Source organism: Cydia amplana, chromosome 13, assembly GCF_948474715.1.
Source record: "Cydia amplana chromosome 13, ilCydAmpl1.1, whole genome shotgun sequence".
Classification (NCBI taxonomy): domain Eukaryota; kingdom Metazoa; phylum Arthropoda; class Insecta; order Lepidoptera; family Tortricidae; genus Cydia; species Cydia amplana.
In genome coordinates this window covers 7,437,293-7,456,572 of record NC_086081.1, presented here as the reverse complement: position 1 = coordinate 7,456,572, position 19,280 = coordinate 7,437,293, and the positions used below count along the sequence as shown (strand labels likewise).

The window sequence follows — 19,280 nt, the reverse complement described above, 5'->3', positions numbered from 1 at the left end:
ACCTACCGTTCCTCATTCACTGTAAATACCCGTAAAACACACAGAAACTGTAACTACAGCGGATGACATAGATTTTTTTATAGTAATAAAAAATATTCGAATATTCGAAACCTGAGCGGCCGAATATTCGAATATCAAAACAGGTCGAATATTCGACAAATTCGAATATTCGAATATTCGAATTGCAAGCCCTAATTGCGACCCACCCCAGATCCATTAACTTCGATACTTTAGCATTACACGAAAATATTAAAAATTAAAAGTAAGTGAGCTCCAAAAATCTGTCTGAAATAAGTAGCAGTCACAATTTAAAATGGGTTGAAAACTGATTTTGAAACCCACTAAATTACCTTTTCGCCTTAAGTCGATTCCAGAGTCGAAAAATCTTGACTTACTCCTCGTAGAAAGATCCATTCTTCATAAATATCCACAATATTACCACTATAACTTAACGAGAGCTAGTATATAAGTTCCTTATCCTACTAGAGAACTAATAAAGTAAACTTAAAACTAAACTCAAGAATTGGCAAGTCCGAAAGACCACTGGGCACTGTAGACTTGGTCCTTGAAGTCATAAAGCATGTGATCATCTTCGCAGATGAACACAGACTGACTGGCTACCTCGATAAACTTCGAGTCCCGAAATTTCAATGAAAAAAGAACCCCCAGAGTCCCAGGTAAAAAAATCCCGTATCAAAACCGCCGTTTCCTAGTGACCCCGATCGCACTCCCATCCCTTTGTTAGGCTCCTTTTATTTATAATAGTACATTTTTTTCACACACGGCACCCCTAATAATGTGTGAGCAAAAATATGCGTAATCGTCTCCAGTGCCTATGAAATAGGGGACCCGCGAAAGTTCCATACAGAAAAACACAACTGTCCCTCCATTTGAATGGCAAAAAGTGCATGTCACTACGAAATGGCATTAGCGGATGAATATGATTTTGCACAGATCTGAATGGATGGATGACTTATAATTGTGCCGCGTTATATTTAGCATGAATCATTGGTTTGACGTGGTTTTTGTGATCGGATAGCTTAGCCAGGACATCCTTAATGCGATGTAATTTCGTAAATTCGGGTTTATGATTAAATATAAAAACGTCAGATGAAATTGTCAAAAAATCCTTTCGATGTGACATAAAACTTGTGTAACAGAAACAAAAAAAAATTTCTTCAAATAGAGAACTTAGCCACGATTATTTAATACGAATCCGTACAATTATTACCATGAAACAAAAACATAATAAATGAAACAACACAATTAAGCCGCCAATAAGTCCGAATCCACCTTTCAAATCTAAAGCCAAACACTTCTGTTTATGACTGAACAAAAGACTTCTTTGAAAAGTGGAAACAAAGTTACGACCTCGGCTCCAAAAGTTATGAAACTCTTCTGTAATGAAATTACGACAATCATATTGGCGAGCAAAATGAGTGACCCTACATTGTTTGCTGTTTCTAGGTAAACAAACATGGAAGATTGACATCCAGTGTACATCTGGTATACTGACGCAAATAATGGGGGATGCGATAAACAATATAATTTGATTTTCCTACGGACGGTTGGGACAAATTGCGTGTGGTATTTAGCAGGAAATGAGAAAACGCTTGTGATTTTTGGGCATACGCGTAAGCTTGTAAAGGGCATTTTGAATCTATTCATTTGACCACGAAATGTAAATAATCGTACGGCCGTAATGTTGAATGCATTTTCATTTTAACTTGTATAACTTATTTTTCAAAACGCGGCTAGTTAGGTTTAAGTTACATCTAACTTTTTTATCTAATGTTTTATAACAGCGCATATGAGGCATTTGATATTCAACTCTCAGTTTTGTGACAACTACATATTATTATACATAGGTATATGACTTTGGTATAATTGCCAGGTCAGATTTACAGGGTAATTATTTATCACTACATAGTATAAAACAAAGTCGTTCCCGCTGTCTGTCTATATGTATGCTTAGATCTTTAAAACAACGCAACGGATTTTCATGCGGTTTTTTGGAATAGATAGAGTGATTCAAGAAGAGGGTTTATGTATAATTTGTTAACCCGTGCGAAGCCGGGGCGGGTCGCTAGTTATGAAATATAGCACAAATATGTAGCTTGTAAAAAAATTTGTAAAAAAAATATAGCGTACAAAGACTGTTCAGTTTTGATAGTGGATAAAACTGCTGAAATGGGTAGGACCAGAAACGACCAAGAAATTTGACTATCCTATCCTGTTCTACAAAAAATGTTGACAGACTTGAGGGTAGGACAAAGTTTTTGCCACCCGTCCCGCTATTCCGCCGGTCAGATTGGGCTACCTGCACCGTGTGAAAACGGAACAGGTGGCTTCCGACCCGGCAATTACGCCGGACAATGCGACGCGTGATGCGCGGGAGTCGATCCAGTCGCGGTTTCTCTTGTGTGAAACCAATTGCAAAGCTAAAAGAACCAAGATCCAAAAGAATCTATTGCCATTTTGTATTCTGTGGCATTGTTATAGAACTCTAAATGAAATGTTGTGGTTTTTGTAAATAATGCGTTTTTCGAAAGTTAATTTCAAAAAAGTAGTGCATATTTTGTACTTTACTTGATTGTGGTTCCACAATATCATTAATGACACTCTTTAATATTGAGATTGAGACGGATTAATATAGGTATTTAAATTATTGGTGTTTATGATAATACCGTGCCATAACTCTAAATGTAAATTTGATTTACGCTCGCAATTTTTTTTAATAATTTATGAAGTCAAATAACGATAATAATAAATTGTCCCGATAGTCGTTTCAGTGAACGGTCTAATAGCGAAGAGTCTCGACCAACATCTTGAAAGACTCTCGCTAGGTGGTTGGATCAAGGGCCAGATGCAGAAGGCGGTGATCTTGGACACGGCGCGGATAGTCCGCCGCGCCGGTTCCTCTCTCTGCGGCCCTGACCACCGGCAGCTTGGGCCTTGCCCCGCTGCTGGCGGCACCCTAGGTTAGGTTTTTTATAATGTGTTTATATGTATTTTTTATTGTTTTGTAAGTGTTTTTATATTTTACTTTTATATCCATGTTATAAATAACCTAACTTAAGATTAAAAAGATAAAAAGTGAATAATAAATAACCAAATTAATTTAATTAGCTTCATCAGCAACAGAGTCGTTCTAATTAATGGTTTCCCATCTCACGCATTTATAAGCGGAAGGACCATGGAATCAATTTATCATGTTTGCAAAAAAAACTTTCCCAAATGCTCTGATTCTGGTCAAGTAATCTTTTGTTGGTATTGTGTAGGATTCTAAAAGGGTTGCGGTATCTTCGCAAGACAGCGTGGGACGTTTGCTGACATTGCGGTGTTATTTTACATCTGCATTTTTTTTGACATGTCTTATTAGACCAATAGAAGTGCTTTGCAAATACTAAGAATTTAAGTTTTCATTAGTTACCTTACATTAGTTTTATAATTATACACTGTAAACAGTCGGTAACGGTTCCATAAAGCATAATTGATTCTAGAGTAGGTAGGTACTTTATTAAAATAGTATTATTCTTAAATAATAGACACCTAAATTACAGTTAGTTATTTTATCCCGCCGTGAGTCACTACATATAAAACAAAGTCGCTTTCCGCTGTCTGTCCCTATGTATACTTAGATCTTTAAAACTACGCAACGGATTTTGATACGGTTTTTTGGAGTAGATAGAGTGATTCAAAAGGAAGGTTTATGTATAATTTGTTAACCAGAGATGTGACTTATTTGAAATACTTGTATTTAAAATGCAAATACTAAATGCAAAATACCTATTTTGTATTTTGTATTTAAATACCTTTTGAAGAAAACTATTTTGTATTTTATTTGAAATAGTTTTTGGGACCTATTTTCTATTTTCAAAATACAAAATACTTTATAGTAGGTAATGTAGGTAGGAGTTACAATCTCTTCTGATGTTACAATCCTGGCAACTCTCTCATACTGTTGAATCTGTTTAGTAACGTCGCACATGACCACAAGCGTACCGAGTGGTTAAAAAAGTGGAATCTTGAGTGTTGCGAGGGTTTCAAGGTACGAGAGGAGAACAAACTTTTCTGCCCTGATGAAACTTTTCTGCACAAACGAGACGTTTTCATCACACTAACGAGAGGCATTATACTAGCTGTAAAACATTACAAATCTAAATTAATGCTTTTAAAAATTGTCCGTTATAAACCATCATCCATCCATCCTTCCGGTTAATATGAGCAAACAACTAGAAATTTTCACTTTAGATAGACGACTGATTAACACACTGTTTTCAAAGAATGAAGAGAGTCTTTTCAATTCGGATATTCTGAGTAATACTTTTTAATTCAGACTAGGTATTCACTATTCAGAGTACCTTCTATCGCAAAGTATTTGTATTTTTAAAAAGTATTTTGAAAATACCTATTTTGTATTTTATATTTTAAATACAAATTCAAAAACTATTTTGTATTTTGCATTTGAAATAGTATATCAAGGAAGTATTTGTATTTTGTATTTAAATACTTTTTATAAAGTATTTTTCACATCTCTGTTGTTAACCCGTGCAAAGCCGGGGCGGGGCTAGTATTTTATAAAGTAATGATAGTATAAGAAAATTATATTCCCTATCCATACAAACTTTTTCAAAAAAGCCTTCCGTGTTCGCAGATTTTCTATACACCCATAAAAACCTGAGGTCGCATCGTTCTCATCGATCATTTCCTACATCTCGATTAATCTTTCACGCCCAGCATAAGGAGGCCCCTAAATGTATCGATATGAAACTAAGCGCTGTCGGTACTAATATTGACGGTTAGGGAAGGGTCAGGTTACGCTGGTCGGAATGGGCGAGGTACGTTGATGAAACCAATTACCGTGGCGTGAATTAAGTCGCTTAATGCCTTGCAATTCGCATCACGGAGTTAGGAATAGATGGAGAAGGCAATGTAAGTACAGCTTATCTGATTTGAGCTAAAAATGGTGTTAATATAGGTACTTACCTATAACATTTCAATGCACGAAAAAGGTTCACTTTGATTTTCTTCTTGGAAAAAACATCTTTTACCGTAGAACTATAATTATGTAGTGTAATTAACTTCATAATTTAGCTGTTTGATTTATTTAATTTTTTTTTTAATATTTATTTTAATAAAATAAATATATATATTTTTGTATTGTAGTGTAATTAATAAAATAATGTAGGTATGTACTTAATTAAAATTTCTACCATATAGGGTAATTCGCCAGTAACTGGCCACCTGCTATGGCCACCCTAAACTAAAAATGATTCTATTCACCTATAAACAGAATTTAGTTTAGTTTAAGGTGCTAGTTATTGAAGGCTGCTTATACTAAATTTGAATTCTGTTTATAGGTGAATAGAATCATTTTTAGTTTAGGATCGCCAGCTACTAATAGGTAGCCAGTTACTGGCGAATTACCCCTATGTACTTTTTAATTGAAATATATGTAAGTACAAATTCATATAAAAAATATGATTTTTGTTGTATTTTTTTTAAAGAAAGCTGCATCATCTAACACCCCGGTAATAACAATGACCCCAATGGATAGCGCATTTAAAAATGCTTCCATTTAATTCAAAAGTTTCAATCCGTTCCCAACAAACAATGGCGGCTCAGTCGGCGGTTATCAGGCGATCGCGCATCGCTTCAAATTTATCGCCGCCCGCGCCGATTTAGTTGCGCGAGAGCATAGAACCGAGCTATCGCGTTCACCACTGTAACTTGGTCTTGAGAACCATGATAGACATGCGTAATTAGAGAGCACTCGTATACTGGTCCATTCAAATGTCGAACTAGCCCGAGAGATAGGAATGACACGCCTGCGTGCTAATCTTCAGTAACTACTTTCGTATTCGTAAGTTAAAGAGATGTATGGCCACACATAGGAATATTGGGGGCAAAATTTAATGACAGACAGAGAGCTCATATGTCGATAAATGAAATTATCGATGCTTTTCTCCTCACACTAGTGACCGCAGCTCAATTTTCACTAAGTGTATATTTTTTATTGGTATTACTACACTGTTGATTATATTAATAAAGATGGCTATTATTTTAGAAAAAAATATGATTTCAAAATCCTGTTACAATAAAGAAAGGGATTGAGTTATTATGTTTCATGTTTATAAAGTTCTAATAAAATTATATTTTTACAAACAACCCATGGAGAGATAGACCATTGGCATTTTGAGTAAAGCATAATTAAATTTTGCTTTTTTATGTGATTTTCAAACTGGTATGGAAATATGACTTTTTGTTAAGCAGTAGAGCCCTGTATTTTTTAAACACATTTAGGTACTTCAATATAATCTTTATTTAAACACTTTAATATAATCGTTATAATAACGTTTAATTTTTTTATTGTTTATAAACATTTTCCCTCGTAAACCATAAGAAAGTTATGGGTCATAAAGTCGCGTAAGCTTTGTTTTAGTGTGACCTCAATTAAACGGACACCGTGCACGAAGATGTAAGTGCAAAATCCCAGGTCATCCGAAACAATGAGCGGTCACATCCACATATAAATGCCTTCCGAATGACCTGTAAGAGTAAAAAAGAAACACTAAATATAAACATTGAGCCAAAAGATATACCTACCTATACCTAGAGTGTAATTCTGAACTGCACCAAAAATATTTTTAAATCTGGTAAGATGGTCTTTAAATTGACTGGTAGTCAGATAAATAATGCGTTATGCTATTAAGTTCACTTTGTATAATTGTACAATATTGGTGTAGGTACGAGAAAGATAAATTAAATTTTGAAAAAATGTATATCCAAAATTTCTATATCTAACCTCTAGACATCACGGCAATCCTAAATAATATTACACTTATCGTCACACTCTATTTTGTTCATTTATAGCAGAACTGATAATGTCATCGCAAAGTAAATAATGCCTACTCTTCACAACATTTCATATCTTTACGCCATTTTTACTAAACCGGTCATAAAGCAAGAAAGTTAATCTCCTCTCGCCATAAACGCGCGAAACCTTTGTTTCGTACTCACATGGCCTCAATTAAACAGTCATCGCACAGACGGATGTAAGTGCATAATCTCGGCGCAGGTCATCGGTAACAAGGCGAGCGGTCACGAGTGCCCGGTATGGGAAAGCTCCCAGCATACAAATGCAGTTACGACCGTATGCCGCTGGGGCGTGAGCGTGTGATGGAGCATAGATTCTGGGTGATTTTTACCGTAGGCTATTGCTAATTAACCCATTCAAAGGGCATATCGAAAGCGCATCAAGAATCTGTAGATTTTAAACACAGATGTCTTCACTGAAGTTAGATTTGCTAGCAACTGTGACCCTGTAACTAACCTATGCCCATGCTAACTACAATCTTACGACTTGCATACAGCTAGTGCAGTCAGAAATGCACCTTTACACTCTTTAGATATTCTTAAGCGACGATGCATTATCTCTCTGTTCAATACTTCAGTATCTCAAAGAGATTGCAAAAAAAATCACTACCTAGACTCCTACTTAACCCACATGACTTCAAATAATGTTAGAGCTCCACCTCTGACCCTCTAACTATGCTACATGTATGCTAAGAGGAAAGTGGACGACCGCTTCTTAATACAAACGTAGACCTTATTTTCCTCTTTGGATATTGACATCATGGATAATGTTTTTTACATAATTATCCATAGCTATGCTATGTTACTATGGACTTTGTCTAAAAAAAATATTATTATTTTATTATATTATTTATTTGTTTCTTTTTCGGATTTTAATCATTGAGAAAAAAACTTTCATATTAAATAATTATTTAAACGAAGTTATCTACTTAAATCAAACCAAGGAGCATAACCGTGTATAGGTAATGTAATTAAATCAAAATGTGTAAAAATTCCTTCTATAATAAATAAATATTATAGGACATTATTACACAAATTGACTAAGCCCCACGGTAAGCTCAAGAAAGCTTGTGTTGTGGGTACTCAGACAACGATATATATAATATACAAATACTTAAATACATATAAAACAACCATGACTCAGGAACAAATATCTGTGCACATCACACAAATAAATGCCCTTACTGGGATTCGAACCCAGGACCGCGGCTTCACAGGCAGGGTCACTACCCACTAGGCCAGACCGGTCGTCATGATAATATTCAGTGAGGAATATAAGGACTACCTACGTTTTTATGAAGAAGGCATAAGCCACGTGCGGGTCTGTGGGCTAATTTTACGCAGCGGGCGTACGGCGCTCTGCGTGTCCAGTACAATGATGCATTTAGGATGCTGTTTAGGTTGCCGCGGTATTGTAGCGCCTCAGCAATGTTTGCTGAGGCTCGTACATACTGTTTTTTCGCCATAATGAGAAAGCGATGCGCGTCACTCCTCAATCGCAGCCGAAGCAGCACGAACAGCATCCTAAATACGCTGGCGCAGCGTTGGGACTCGCTTCTGGTCAAGCGGTGTGTGCAGCTACACTCTAGTGTTGAGTCGCTCACTCGTGAGGCACCTCATTTGTACCACTCATTTTGTCAATTTGTCGCAGTACTTCGTACCGCAAAAATGTCTTACTTCACTCCTCTATTCATTTTACTTGATTCTAAAATTATCTTTCTCCTAAAAGTTCAATTCTTAACCTCCAGAATTGAACTCCAATTAAATGTTACTATTTATTTATTTATAAAGGAAGTGATGAATACATAAATATGTATATACATTAAATATTTTTGTCGCCGTTGGAATTAATGGAATAGTCGACGCTGAAAATATGCTAGTACCTCACCTCATTTGAAGTAAGACATTGTAGCACCTCATTTTATAAAATGAGGTACTCATACAAACTCATTTTAAATTGATGTCCTACCCATCACTACTACACTCACCTGTTGCTGTTCCGCCGCGAAAGCTATAAATGTTTTATTTTTTTTGTTTGTTTTGTCTTAATTATAATACTAACAATAGATATAAGTCATTGTAATACCTAACCCTATATATGGACTACATGTTCGAAATAAAAATATTTCATTTCATTTCATTTCATTTCATTTCATTTCATAAGGTGTCCACTACCTTCTTTAACTACTAGAGGAAAGTGGACGACCACTTCTACAATGTTGCGACTTGCGAGTGTTGCGACTTGCGTGCTAACAGTGTAGTCGGTAATGCAACACCTAGGATTGGGATTCAATATCATTTGGACCGAGTGACTGTTTGCGATTACTGGTATTGTGTAGTTTGAATTGAACTTTGTCAGTCAAATTTACATTTTCGCGTAGGTTTTTGTAGTTGTATGTCTTGTAAACCTTCTGTTCTACATTATTATAACAATTTTCATTTGTAGTGTTATTCCATTTTAGACTGCAGGCTATGCCTGTACGTTCATATCATGGCTCCTCTACACGATGGGCCAACGCCGGCCACTCCAAGGGACACAGCCATGCGGTAGAATGAGATAGCAATATCACTTGCTCCCTCTAATACTGATACATTAAAAATTTAAGTAAAAGGCTCAATTTTAAATGACAGGAGAAAAGACAAGACCGTACGACGACGCTTCCGATGTAAACTTCAATTTGAACTCAAATTCAAATTAAATTTCAACGGAACATGCAGTTGCTGCTTGCTGTCTGAAATGGAATATAGGTAACTTTAACATGTTGAGTAAATCTAAGATGAAGAGCGCTTAGTTTCTATCCTCGTTTGTTCAATTATTTTTGCAATTGCTTTTGTGATTATTTAGGTTCCAAAGATCTGATTTATGGAACAATGATAATATATCCTTCATCACGCCTTCTAATTCAATTCTATCACATTATCACAAGTTATTGTTCCGTTTAAGATAAAGTGGGTGTTAAAAATCATCAACACAGGGCCCAGTGAAAGACGATAGTCGATGTTCGCTTATGATTTATGTTGTGTTGTTTCGTGTGTTGGTATTGTTCTGGTGTCGTGGGCGGTTGTTAGATTTATAATACTTTGCCCTATGCTTTGACTAAATACGATTAATGTTTTAGCGACGATATTCGAATGAATGATGTGGATTTAATTGCTTTGTCGTGCTATCATTTTGATATATTTGTCTAAACTTAATTGGTGGCGGTGTAAGTTTCGGTACCTATACTTTTATAACTACCACACGGGACTTAATCGCATAAGACTTACGTTTATTTATGGCCTGACGTTTCGAACGTGACATTACGTTCGTGGTCACAGGCAGACTGGCGAGGAATTGTATCAGCATCTTCTTGTCAGGCCATAAATAAACGTAAGTCTTACGCGATTAAGTCCTGTGGTAGTTATAAAAGTATGAGTGAAAATCCTGTTAGTTTAAATCAATATATTTCGGTACCTACTTCAAATTTAACACATTTTATTGATAATTTGCTTTTTTAATGGTATTTTTATAAACTCTGGTAATATGTATTAAGAACTTTTACGTATTAAACTTAGTCAACTCCTAAGGAATGCAGCAGAAGACAAAAAATGGTAAGCGTTCGTTTGTTTACGCGCGCAAACTGAAAAAACATCCTTTTGCGAATCGAAAATGGATGTAATTCAATAGCGCGCTCTATTAAATACGTCCGTGATGTGTGGTGAATATGGCACAGAACACGATCCGACGTCGTATCAAAAGGCTTTGGACAAGGGTCAGGAATCCGAAGATCACGGGCTATGTAAAGATCAGGTAGAATAAAGAAAAAAACTGATTTCGTTGAATAATACTGGGATAAAACTGTAGAATCGGAAAAAAATCGTCATTACAAAGTAAAATTTGTACGTACCGACAAGCAAGTTACGCAGATTTATGAAATTTTACAAACTGTCTATAAAAATAAACTATTAGGTCTTAGTTAAAGATAAAGCTACAAAATATTAAATTTGTTTATCCATATTTTTATCGATAGATGAAGTACAGATTTGAATCAGAATGATCACAATCAACGATCAGAATAAACCTGAACCGTACAATACAGCAGCCGTCGATTAAAACACAATAGCAAAAAAATGTAGAAAGTGACACTTGTAAACCCTTTTCTAGTAAAATTGATGAAAGGAACGCATAATGACACACAATAGTTATTTTGCCTATGCTTCGGAAACCAACCCCATTCGGCATTGTAGAAACGTTATCGGGCAGTATGTGGGTGTGTGAGCCTGTTTTGCCCAAAAAAAATCTTTTGACCAATTGTTTGTCAAAGGACCACTGTGTATTTTTTGTCGAGGTGTTTATAGGAGTTTGACCATGGGAAAATATTGGAGCTTCAGGTGCCTCTATCCAAGTCGGTCTTGGGCCCATTGTCAACCTTTATGAATTTGATAAATCTTTACATCCTTTCTTTGGCTATTTGATGCGTTTTAAAATGTGTCCACTGACTTTTTTCTAACAGCCCAACTATTAGTATCATTTCGAATGACCTTTTTATATATCAACCTTTCAAGTGTGTTGCAAGGCAGTGCTCCAAAAGCTAACACCTTCAATCTGTCGACACGTCTCAGCCTAATAACACCTACCAAACTTTAAATCGGCTCTAACATTGAAAGGCCGACAATAACAAATTGGTATTAAAGCTTGACAAAGATGGACTTGAGAGACTGTCCACCCACTCCCGGCTATTGATCGCGGACTAACAATAAATTAATTCTTGTTATGAACATTTTTTATCCCATTGTATTTTGGCCGAGTATTTATTTTCGTATGCCCCGTAATTGAGCCTAATGGGCGGACATTGGTCAAAGATTTGCCCCGGGATGAAATACAATGGCCTCTTTTAAAGCAACGCATTACGATAATTTGTTAAATGAGTCTGTTAGAATTTAAGGATTGCTATATACGATAAATATAACGCCATACTGGTTTTAAATAAAGCCAGGGAAGGTTTATATTTAGATATCGAAACAAATCAGTTTAAACTTTCTAATTTGATGATCAAAATCAATACTTCGAATAACGCTAACAAATAAGTGGTCACAATGAGCACCGATTTCTTGTACGCGATAAGTTACTGAAGGTGTATTATCATCCGTTGCATCTACATCCCAAGATTAAGTCTAAACCGTTCACAAAGATGTTTAGCTACTGTTTTTATTGTTTGCAACACGATTTGTATTGTTAACAGGGGTAATCCTTTTCTCTGTCAATGAATTGTTTGTTAATCCCAAATGTACAACGTAACCTTTTTGGTCATCCGATTTCCTTTATTTCCCGTGATTAATAATATAAATGTCGATCGATTGAAATACTATATCTTTTTAATAATGCCCCCAACGTCGTTTTGTACTGCTTAATAGGACCGGACTAATAAATCCAATTTAAATGTTGCCAGGACCTCCATTGACATAACATATGTAAATCCATACGTCTTTATCTTAAGAATCACAAATGCAGAATGCCGATCGCTGCGGACATTTAAAAAAAAACGTAGCCGGTCCACTTCGATCGAAATTCAAAACGGGTGGCCGCCGTCCGCTGAATCATTATTCTAAATTCGAAAATTAACTTGATTCCCATAATTTAAATATCAACTGCCAGTTCCCGGGTTGTCTCCTTTCTCCTGTCCTTGTTCCGCTCTAATGTAAAGATGTCGATTGCTAAATTTATATGTTCTCTTGACGAATTCAATTTATTGGTGCTCTTCTTCGACTTGCATTTGTAAGAGATGGGACTCTTGATTCTTTCCCACGATTGCGTATGTAGCTGCATAACTACATGCAATTTATAATAAGTGATCAGTTTCAGTGAATTTTTAGAGAGTTTATTTGCTGTAAGTATTTTAAAATAGGACGTTTCTGGACATATTAAATATTTTAAAAGATACTTTCATAAATTATGTTCATATTTTTTATTACTATCCGTCTTAATTAGCAGGACACAAAACAAAGAATTTTCCATCGACCTCGGCTTATTGATTTTCTTTAGACTATACTTTCAATTATGTACAATAAAATTGTTAATACAAAAAATGTTTTTCCAGTATTCAGTGTAATTATTACCATAATTACTATAATTACGGTAAGGTCAGTGATAGAGCTATAAGTAACATGGCATCGTGATCGATAAATCCGGTTGTAATGCGATTCTGCGATATCCTTAATGAAGACATATTGAATCGCCAAGCGGGAATGGACAAGATATAAGCAATGTTTAAATTGACGTGCGGCTCTTTTATGTAGCGTTCATTCAGTTTTGTACCGGATCCAATAGCATCGGAACAAAATACAACCGTAATATATTTAGTTGTTTTAAAGAGGTATTTTTCTATGAAGAAAAATATATAATTTTGCAATCAAAGTATTGGTCCATTTATCATACTTTCTGACTCCGTTTAGCGAAGGAATAATCTAACAAAAAAAATATGTATAAGTAACTTAAAAAAAACTGTTTTAAGACAGATGTGGAGAATACGGTCACAGCATGTAACAAACGATACCAATTAAAAGCCAGATATCCAAACAAAAAACCACATCAATTAGCGACAAAGGCCCGTTGCAAAAAGGTTGTACCCACGTTTAATATTTTATTTAGCCGGGTCGCGCTCGCCGTTCAAAAGTTAACTTTGATTTTTAAAAGTTTGTTGAAAAGTTACCGCGTAGTCTCCCGTCTAGCCTCGTACCTGATAAAGTGATTTTACGATTCCTGAATTCACACTTTTGAGGAGGGTTTTAAAAAGCCGAAAGGTTTCAGTGTCTACCCTTAGTCGTAATTGGGATTACGATAAAACCTGTCCCTGGATCGTTTTAATTTTTAATGCCCCATGACACGGTGTCATTTAGTGCAACATCCCTAATTAGAGTTAATGATAATGTATCCTTGAATTCAAAAAAAATGTACCCTGCAATTACAACGTTTTCGTGAGCTATAACTATGTATATACACACAAAAGGTTGGTTGAAGTATAAGAATGGGGTTCGAGATTCCATTGTTGGGAACGGCAAAAACTGAGTACCTCGAACTTCTTACGTTCAAAATAAGAACAAACGTGTCATCGACGAAATGACGCGTGTCGACCAATCGGGCGCGACGGCCGCAGATGTCGGTGACGTCATGGTGGCAGCAACCAATGAGAGTGGTCCGTCGCCTCCGGTCAACTTGGACTAATTGCCCATGTGTGCGATAACAGCTTTGAGATGCCGTGCGCGTGCACACCGCTCCGCTCTCAATGAGTATTGCACGCAGAAATCATGGAATATTAAATTTTATGATGTCAACCTTTTAGATTAATTAACTGGTTGTAATGCAAAATTATTTTTGTACTTTATTTATTATTTCCTTAATTAGTTTCGTAATTAAAGAATCGAAAAGAAGAGATCATATTCTTGGTTATTGATATGGATATATATGGTCTTTGACTGAATAGGATATTTGATAGACAATAATGGAAATATTAATGAATCACTACGCACTTTAAGTTGATCAAAATTCGCTTAGGGCAATTCTTTAAAATCCCATAAAAGTAAAATTTTGGACATCCACAAATAAATAATTTTGAAATTTTTGTGTGCCTACTTTTTAAAGAAAATGTTGCTGCCTTTATCAATTCGATTACAAATAACACACTTTCTTTTCTCATGTCACAAATAAACTAAGCATTAAACCAACAATAAGGCAAAGTAGCATAAACACAGGTTTGCACTACAAACAAAACACAAACAGTTACAATCTCCGTCAGAGAACGAGATATATCGTCCGTTTAATTTAAGCTAAAGTAAAGCATGAGAAATCTGTAGTGCAACAATGTGCAATTAAAATATACAACAGTTGGCCAGTGGGAACGTGCGACAATGCTACCTAAATACAAGTTAACGAAGTAAAACAGTTTCCCGTGTAGTGGTCAATGGTTACTGGATTGTTATTTTACTATTATTTTTTAGTTTATTGCATTTTTTGAATAAGCTTTCTCCCTATTTTAGAATTGGTTGTCTCTTGTTGATCTACCTGATGTTTGACATATATTTTTTAGTCACTGTTTTTATTTTATTATTTTAAATGTATCAATTTAGTGTCGTGCATTAAATAGGTATTATATTTTTTCAAAATGTCTCGGCTCTAGGCCGAAGGTTTTTAAAATAAATGTGAAATATTTTTGTCTCGATGCGTTTGTATAGAAGCAAATTATTCATAAATTATTTCTACAGTTATATAAAGCAATTAATATTCTATTTGTTATTTGTGTTTTTGCGTGGCAAAATTTATTAATCCTTTTATTTTTGAAAGGGTATGTATCCCTTATAATTTACTTTGTTTTTTGTTTTTATTTTAAGCTTTGAATACCTATCTCACAATTTCCATCAAAAAAGTTCCTGCAAACTTTCCACACATGTTTGACCGCGCACCCTTATCTCTCATAGCGAGCCAGTCCGCTGATGAAAGCCCTTTCAGCTCGGACAACGATGACCACAATCGTCTTGCGTCAATATTGACACGGGGCCCGGGTATTAAGTAGCTCGTAGCGCTGAATGGAGTCTCCGAGGTACACTGTTTGTGTCGGCTGTGTGCGGCGTTTCGCTAAATTTCGTGCCTTTGACGGCGATTGTCTTATTAGAGATTTAATAGGAATCTTACTGCAAATATTTATATGCTTTTAAATTTGGTTTTGCATTTTTATTTTTGTTTAGTGATTATACGTTAAATTCTGGTCAGAAACAAAAAATAATTATCAATAGATATCATTGATTATAGTGTTGATTGACTATCTATTTGTGAAATGATTTGTGACTTACCTTGCGCGATGCGTACAGCTGGCATCTTGATTCTCATCTTGATTTGGTCACCTATTTTTAGATCTGCAACAACTTCTTTATCAACCAGAATTTTATCTAAATATCTTCGGTATCTGGCGACAGTTCTTCACTTCACATTCACAGCCCCGACGGCTTATCGTTCGGTGTTTTACAAAGTTTTTGATAACGGGGTCGAGATGTCACTGGATACTCGAAAGTCCGACGGCAGAAAACTTGCGTAAAATTTCTAGTCATCTTCGTAACTTTTTCATGTTTAGCAAATTATTTTGCACTTATCAATTTGCTTACTTTTTTCTTTTCATGTTGCTGTGCACCGGTTGGCCCTTCGGATGTTTATTCGCAAAAATTTGGTCATACGTTCTTATCAGCACTTGAATGAGCGTCTCAGTGTAATCTAATCAATCCACACCTAGTGGCGATTTCGTTATTTGGCGAACGTGGCTGTTGGTCACACTTCAGATTTTATATCATGATAAAACTTCTTCACTTTTCTGTTCGAAAATATTTGTTGCACTGTCTTTCGCAAAGTTCACTAAAATGTTCAAATTAGACGGATTAATATTGTTTATTTGAGAAGATTAAAATCAACGATAAGAGAGTAAAACGTAATAATTTTCAGGAGTTGTATTTTCAGTTTACGATATAGTCGTCGCGCTCGAGTACCGCGTGTGCGGAGCGGTGTAGCAGGTGCGCGGCCGGCCGCCCGCTCTCGCCCGATGTCCGAGAGCGTCTGTCCTGTGTCCCTTCGCGCGAGGGCTCCGCGGCCTCCGCATGTCCACGACTCGCGCCATCTCGCTCGGCCGGCCGACGAGGGCGCGTGCGAGTCCGTAAGGATAGCCAGGGGTTACTCGCGGTCGCAGCCGCCTCGGCTGAACGAGCGAGACCGAGCGTCCCTCCCGCGCGGCGAACGCCCGCGCGCGACAGAGACGGCCAGCGATCATAAGTGCCGTGCGTTGGTGTGCGTGCGCGGGTGGGGCGAAGATGCAACGCGTACAAAAGAAAAGGGATAATATTTGCTTGCATATTTCATGACTCGATTAGGAGATGGAATTTTTAATTGAACGGACCTATGAAGTGCGGTCAGTCTCCGCTTAGATATTAAAAAGTTCGTTAATGAGATGGTTAACAAATGATTTATTAGACTCATCCTTTCTCCAATATCCACTGTATTGTATATTTAAAATACAAAAAAATTAAGGTCCAAAAATTTTCAGAGTTTTATACCATTTAGGTAACCTAAAGACATGACGAACTCGATAGAAACGAAAATTTTATAATGCTATTCTATTAGTCAAATCGCTCCCCGTAGCGCTACGAATGCTACGCTCGTAGCAACACGTGTTCGTAGACGTCGCATGAATTGCATGTAAAAATTCGATTAGACTATTGACAAAAAATGTTCACTGAACAATATAGGGTAGAAAGTTGTAGTGAGCCTGAAATGTTAAAGGGTTAAAAATGTTGTCGATAAAATGTACTAAATAATGCACCTCTCAAACACGCACGAACCTACGCTGCCCCACTACATTTTTCACTCTCACTCCGCCAAGTTTCAGAGCACATTTTTCCCGGCGTTATTTTACTTAAGACGCCACGAGGAACTTATCTCGGTCGGTCCTTGACTTTAATAAGTTTTATGAGTGTCAGTCGCGACTTAACTGCCGCGAGAACGCCGGCGAAAAAGAACTTTTTCATAATTGTTTCTGAACGAACTCTGGGAACTTTTCGTTCGATTTTTGAATTCGTGAATTGTTTTAGCAATTTTGATTGATTGACGAAAATTTTGTCAACTGTTTCTGTGATACGAAAAGACGTTATTTAAATTAAGGAAAAGGCAAATGAATGCTTGAATACCTTTTTAGCTACATTGTTTGGATACGAACGTATACATATTTTATACGAATCCTTTGAATTTCACCGTCGCTTGACCAAACACGCTATGATAGGCTGAAAACCCGTGGTCATCCAATGTCCAGTTTGTGATGCAGCCTTGAAAATATCCCCATTCCTCTCTAATCTTCACATACATTAGGAAAAGATAGAGACAAATAGGCTGGTCCGTTTTCCGAAGTGAAAAGCGTGGGACATAATGACCGATGTATGTCTATCTCGGTCGGGAGTAGGGTTGCGAGGGGGTGGTGAAAGGGATGGTGATGTGTAGCACGCATGTGTGTCCGGTGCCGCTACTCGCCGATAGGGGGCGCGTGGAAAACTATGTCGCGTTTCGCTTAGAAATGAACCTTAGTATAGAGGTTCGGATCTAAGTGTAAAGAGTAGAAAGGTTTTGTTTTGACGCTAAAATGTTATTGCGTTTTGATTCATTCTCTCTATTTCAACTGTTTTAATCTTTTGATTTGTTTTTCATTCAATTTAAATTAAACCGTTAAATCTAAATAACGATACCTAAAGCTTTTTTCATCAATAACTGTTTTTTACTGTCCGTAGGTATATTTACATAAATATGTAGGTATGTGAATCGGCAGGTGTTGTAGCTTAAGCGGATATGAGGTTTTTATTTATATCTATTATGAACGTATTTATTTTCTGCGGGTACCTAAAAGACTTTACTTATTTAAGTCACGATAAATTGTATCTAAAAAGTGGTTAATATTTTTTGAGGTGGCTCGAAAGTTACACGGTTATTAAGTCAATTATTTTTTTATCATGTTGTTATGTTATCATGTTAGTCATGGTTTCAATTCAACCGAAAGCCATACTTAACACAGTAAAATATAAATATGTGCCTATATATGTAATTATTTTTTCATAATGCTTACAACAAAGCGACATTACTTTTTCCATCAACCGGTAGTTGCATAATTGCACGTTTCATATTTTTTATCTTCCTCCCGTGACATGTGTGTGACAGGATACGCGGATTGCTTAATTTGAGACTTGTAACGCTATAGCCACGAGAGTATCGGATTCGAAGACGCATTCACTGAGTTTTTTGTTCGCGCGACATTTTCAATGTGTCGACATGCTGTGCGTTACGATTTGTTGTTTCAACTTTGTATAGGCGAAGCTCTCGGTACATTTTTATCTTCGAAATAACATATCACTGAAAGCTATTTCTTCTTCATAAATATACCCCGCCTGCAGCATTGAATATTACCTAATACACAATTTCTCGTTATTCAAAAAAGTAGCGAGTACATATTTGACGTTGTCAACATACGCAGTGAAGTTGAGTCGCTTGCGGTAGAAGAAGAAAAATAAGAAGAAGAAAGCATTTATTAGCACAATAACATAACCTAAAAAACTAACGAAGAGAACACAAAATGAGAGGTTGCGCTAAATGGTCCTCACTCAGTTAGGTGTCACGGTATGAGCCATATGGCACGGTACAATTCCCGTGGGGTCATTTTCGAGTTGTACTCAGAGTTTTAAAGTTATTATAAGTTCGTTGAGCCCAGTAAGTAGAGCAATGTTAAGATTTGATGTATGTAATTTACTTTTCAGATATAAAATTGTACAAATGGCAGACTTAATGCCTAATGGCATTTACTACGTTCTTATAACTAAAACAAGCAGGACAACTTAGAATATTACACCCG

General features: G+C 36.3%; 1 protein-coding gene across 1 annotated transcript in view; it reads right to left on the bottom strand.

Annotated features, from left to right (window-relative positions):
* LOC134653406 (B-cell lymphoma/leukemia 11A) overlaps positions 1–16,872 on the bottom strand; it is a 52,419-nt gene extending 35,547 nt beyond the window's left edge. The window contains exon 1 of the mRNA XM_063508756.1: positions 15,703–16,872. Within this exon, the coding sequence (XP_063364826.1) occupies positions 15,703–15,739 (37 nt within the window). The 5' untranslated portion in view covers positions 15,740–16,872. The remainder of the gene's footprint in view (positions 1–15,702) is intronic.
* Positions 16,873–19,280: the final 2,408 nt, after the last annotated feature.